The following is a 4,058-nucleotide window of genomic DNA, read 5'->3' on the forward strand; positions in this document are numbered from 1 at the left end:
CGAAACAGTGACCTCTTTGCTTTTGTGAGTGGTATCCCAATAAAATACAGGTTTAGATTTCATTTCCCTGTGTTAGTGTAGTGTTCCCCCGCTGTGATCCAAAGATGACCTTCCCTGGAGGGGAAGGATCCTCCATCGGTAGACATCCAGCTGCAGCTGAATTTTCAGCAGCAGTCCCCTGCTGAAATATCCCAAATGCAAAGTCGTGAGCCCTCTTCAGCATGTCCCCCTGGAAAGGCCTGGGGACCCTTTCTTCCCGTCTGGTCCTCAGGTGTCTAACACCCGCTCTGGGGGTGGGTGAGTGCCCACACCAACTGGAGAACAGGGGTCAGACCTCCAACTCCATCCCACAGCCGTCAGCAGAAGGGTGTTTGGAGGGCAGTGGCAAGTCAAACAAAACACAAGCTTTGCCGTGTGGCAACATGGATTACAAAGCTGCTGATGGAGACGTGCTACAGCAGCTGTTCAGAAGAGAAATTAGATCCCAGTTCTGAACCCTCGGTGAGAAGGTGCCTGCTAATACAAACACGAATGAAGTCAGAGCTGTTCCATAACTGCATGGTCCTCAGAGGAGATGTCGCTGCTCTGGGTGTAGGACCTGTTCTCAGTTTGCTACACTCCTAAAAGGTACAAAACTATTAACAATAGGGAAATCCGTATCTGAAACGCTTTACTGCTGCTGCTGTCATTAATGTTCAGGGCCACAGCATCGCCTGTATTGGTGACAGCACAGTGCACGAGGCTGGGCAGAGCCACTTCCCACAGACCAAGTGTAAACTGAAGGACAGGACAGAGCTGTGCTCAGCACTGGAATTGAATGGGGCTTGAAAAATTGCAGCTGTAATCCCAATACTACATGAAGCTGATGCAATGGGGAGATTCAAATGGAGGGAAGCAAAGTGGCTCCTTCAGGTCACTCTTTTGCAGATACTGCAGAAGCCTGCACATGATGCACGGTCATTTGAGAAAGCCATTGCTAGGACTTTCTTCAGGGAGCAGTTCCTTTGGATTGCTTCCAGCCTAAACTTGCAAAAGTTGTTGCACTAAGACAGAGTTTGAGCCATGGTGTATTACCTAGATTTCTAAAGAAGCGCCTCTGGCTGTGATGGTCAATGGCATAGAGGCACGATAGAGTCAGTGTTGTCCGGAGTGGGTGTGCGGCGATGGTCAGGTGGCTGAGAAGGTCTCAGAGCCCTCTAAGACATTTCAGGCCACCGTTTCAGGCTACATGTGGTTCAATGACTCCTCCACCGATGGAGGCCTGGCTGTTGTGACACCAACGGTCACTTCAGCCCTGCATGATGGGCTGTTGCAAACAAGCAGCATTGACTTGCTGACCGCTGAGTGGGGTGGCTGTTTTTTCTCCCAGAGAGGTGTGTCTTGAACATGCCATTAGTGCTTTCCTGTGCTGATGAAGCCCAGACATGGAAGAACTACATGGTTGTGTTGTGACACGAGAAAAGGTGAATGTGACTGAGCCAGGCAACAAGAGAACAGCAGGTTTTGGGACACCAGCTCCACCTTGGGGCCGTGTGGGACATGATTTACCTACAGTAAAGTCAGATGAAGATGTCAGCCCCAGAACCTTCCACAGAGACTCAAAAACACACACCGGAAAGGGAAGGCACGTTGTCCTAAGCCCAAAGCTGCTTCTTGTGAAAGTGCAGGAAGCACCTTTCTTAGGACGTGATTCTCTCTTGAAGGGAGATGTCCATCACACCATGCTCCCAGGACTACCAGCCCTCATAGAGAAATATGTGATGTTCCCTTCCTCCCTCAGACCATGGTTCTCCCAGGAAAGGGAGAAGCTCATGTGCTCCGTTGCCTTCAGCCTGGGCTCGTGTGTTTGGTTGCCTTTAGCTGGCACTCCTTGGCCTTGAGCACGGGGTGCTCAGGGCTTGTAACTCCTCCACACAAATGGTGCCTTTGTTTAGTGGCTGACTGGGACGGGGACAGGCCATGGCTGTAGTGTTTCTGACCCTGCCTCCTCCCTGGTTCTCTCTGATTCTCACCTTTTGTGAGGTCCTTGTAAGGTCCAGATGATGTGCCAGAGTGTGCTCGCATCTCCCTCTGGTAAGGTGGTGCATGGAGACTAACCTCTTGACCTCAAACAGCTTCAGGACACAGCACAGTTTTGAAATAGCAGCAAGCCACCAGGCTGCCTGCTGCAGAAGAGGGCGTTGCGCTGTCTCAAGTGGAAGGAAAAAACCTCCTGTGTTTTACTAACTCAGAGAGCCAAAAATGCTGCACTCATTTGTAGCAATAACGCTTGTGGAACAACTCAAGAGCTTACAGGCTGCCCAGGAATGATACCTAAAGACCTCAGGACAAACCCCTGAGGTGGCTGTGATCAACGGGGCAAAACAGTTTTGTTTGCCAGGGTCTCTGCCCTGTTCTGCAATGGCATCAGCACAGAAGGGAGATGGAGGAAGACTCAGTAGAAAGCCTGGTCTTTAGAAAGCCGTTGACAAACTGCTTTAAAGCCAATTCCCTGTAGATGGTTTCAGGAAAACGTCAAATTTGATGACAAGATGATATCTTTTCTTCTACACTTCCTCACAGACGAAGGAAGCAGGTTTTCTCTAAGTTCCCCAGACATAGCAATGACCTTGGTTTGGCAATGGTCTGCCAATCAGCAAACGCCGGCACGGCCTGGGAAGGGGAGTAACCAGCTGTCTGACTGTTGTGTGTTTCAGATGGGATCCACACGCTCACCTGTGCCCTGATGCTGCTAAACACGGACCTTCACGGCCATGTAAGTAGTACATGGAGATGCATCCTTCCTTTTCCCAGTACAGAGAGAGGCCCGTCCCCTTATGCAGGATGTGTGTTGCTGGAAAATTGAGATAGGTTGGCAGGGAGTGCTCCGACCAGCTCCAGGGGGAATTTTGGGTGCTGGGCCCAGACCTGGGGACAGCCCTCTTAGTGTCACTCCATGTTCAAGCCAAAAGCATATCTCCTGCTGACATCAGTTATTTTATAGAGGCACAGGCAATGCAGCTTTCTTCCCAGGACATGCTGCAAGCATCAGCCCTATCCCAGGAGCTCTCACGGAGAGGTCTTCACCACGAGCCTCCACGGGGCTGGCAGACAGCAGCACCAGTTGTGCTGCTGTTTGATCCGGTGCAGACACCTGAGGGTCCCCTCATCCCAGAAACTGCTGCGAGGGAGTCAATGGTTTCATACAGGTCTAGATTTGACCTTTCTTTCCCAAAACATGAAGTAAGTCCCATCTCTTGCTTTTCCTCAAGATGTAACAGACAGCCGCTGGAGAGTTTCTTATCAGAGAAGCTTCCGGACAAAGAGGAGGGTGAGCAGAGCTCGGTCCCCAAAGGTGCGGCTGGAAAACAGCAGAGGCTGTAAGGTCCCTCACCACCTTTTAGAGATTGTTTCAGGGGGATTTGTTCCTAAAAGGTCAACCAGAGAGTGTAGAGAGCAGAGCAGAGTGGGAGGAAAAATAGCTGCAGAGGGGAGATGGGACTGGGCAGAGGGGACAGATCTGGGATGTTGCGTGCCCTCAGAGGCTGCTGCTGAGGATACATCCAGGACTGCGCATGGGCTCTGCGCCCTGCTCAGTGCTGTAGAAGGCTGTGGGCATCACTGACCCAGATTTCCTCCCTCCTCTCCAGCCTTATGGTGCAGGCACAGAGCATGGCTGTGGGCCTCATGGGGCTGTGCCCCATCTCCAGGGGTAGAGGGGCTCCTCAAATCTCAGGTCACTGAAGTACATTCTTTCATAGGCCCTCTGAGAGCTCAGAGCTAGACCCACAGACGCCCCAGAACTTAGGCGAAGATGGAGAGGGCATGGAGGGATGGCTTGTTATAGCAGCCTGTGCACGTGAAACCTACACACACTTTTTCTGCCCCACAAGCCCATGATTTCCAAGCTGTATCATCAAAGTCCTCTTCTGCCTCCAGCTGGTAACAATTTGTTGTGCATCTGCAGAGGCTCGTCCTGGTTTTCTCTTCATTAGCCTGTTAACAAGGGGACAGTAGGGCTTAATCCAGCTCCTTTTTTTTTGCATGCATTGGTTTATGATCACATTTGAGAGGAGCCT

At 51.2% G+C, this 4,058-nt stretch overlaps 1 protein-coding gene across 1 annotated transcript in view; it reads left to right on the forward strand.

The window, feature by feature from the left end:
* The window catches only part of PSD2 (pleckstrin and Sec7 domain containing 2), a gene marked incomplete at its 3' end in the record, with an annotated part of 44,643 nt that overhangs the window by 16,950 nt on the left and 23,635 nt on the right, over nt 1–4,058 (forward strand). Inside the window, exon 7 of the mRNA XM_010136023.1 lies at nt 2,697–2,755. Coding sequence (XP_010134325.1) covers nt 2,697–2,755 — 59 coding nt within the window. The remainder of the gene's footprint in view (nt 1–2,696; nt 2,756–4,058) is intronic.

The sequence above is a fragment of the Buceros rhinoceros genome, unplaced genomic scaffold (assembly GCF_000710305.1).
Source record: "Buceros rhinoceros silvestris isolate BGI_N320 unplaced genomic scaffold, ASM71030v1 scaffold18455, whole genome shotgun sequence".
NCBI lineage: Eukaryota > Metazoa > Chordata > Aves > Bucerotiformes > Bucerotidae > Buceros > Buceros rhinoceros.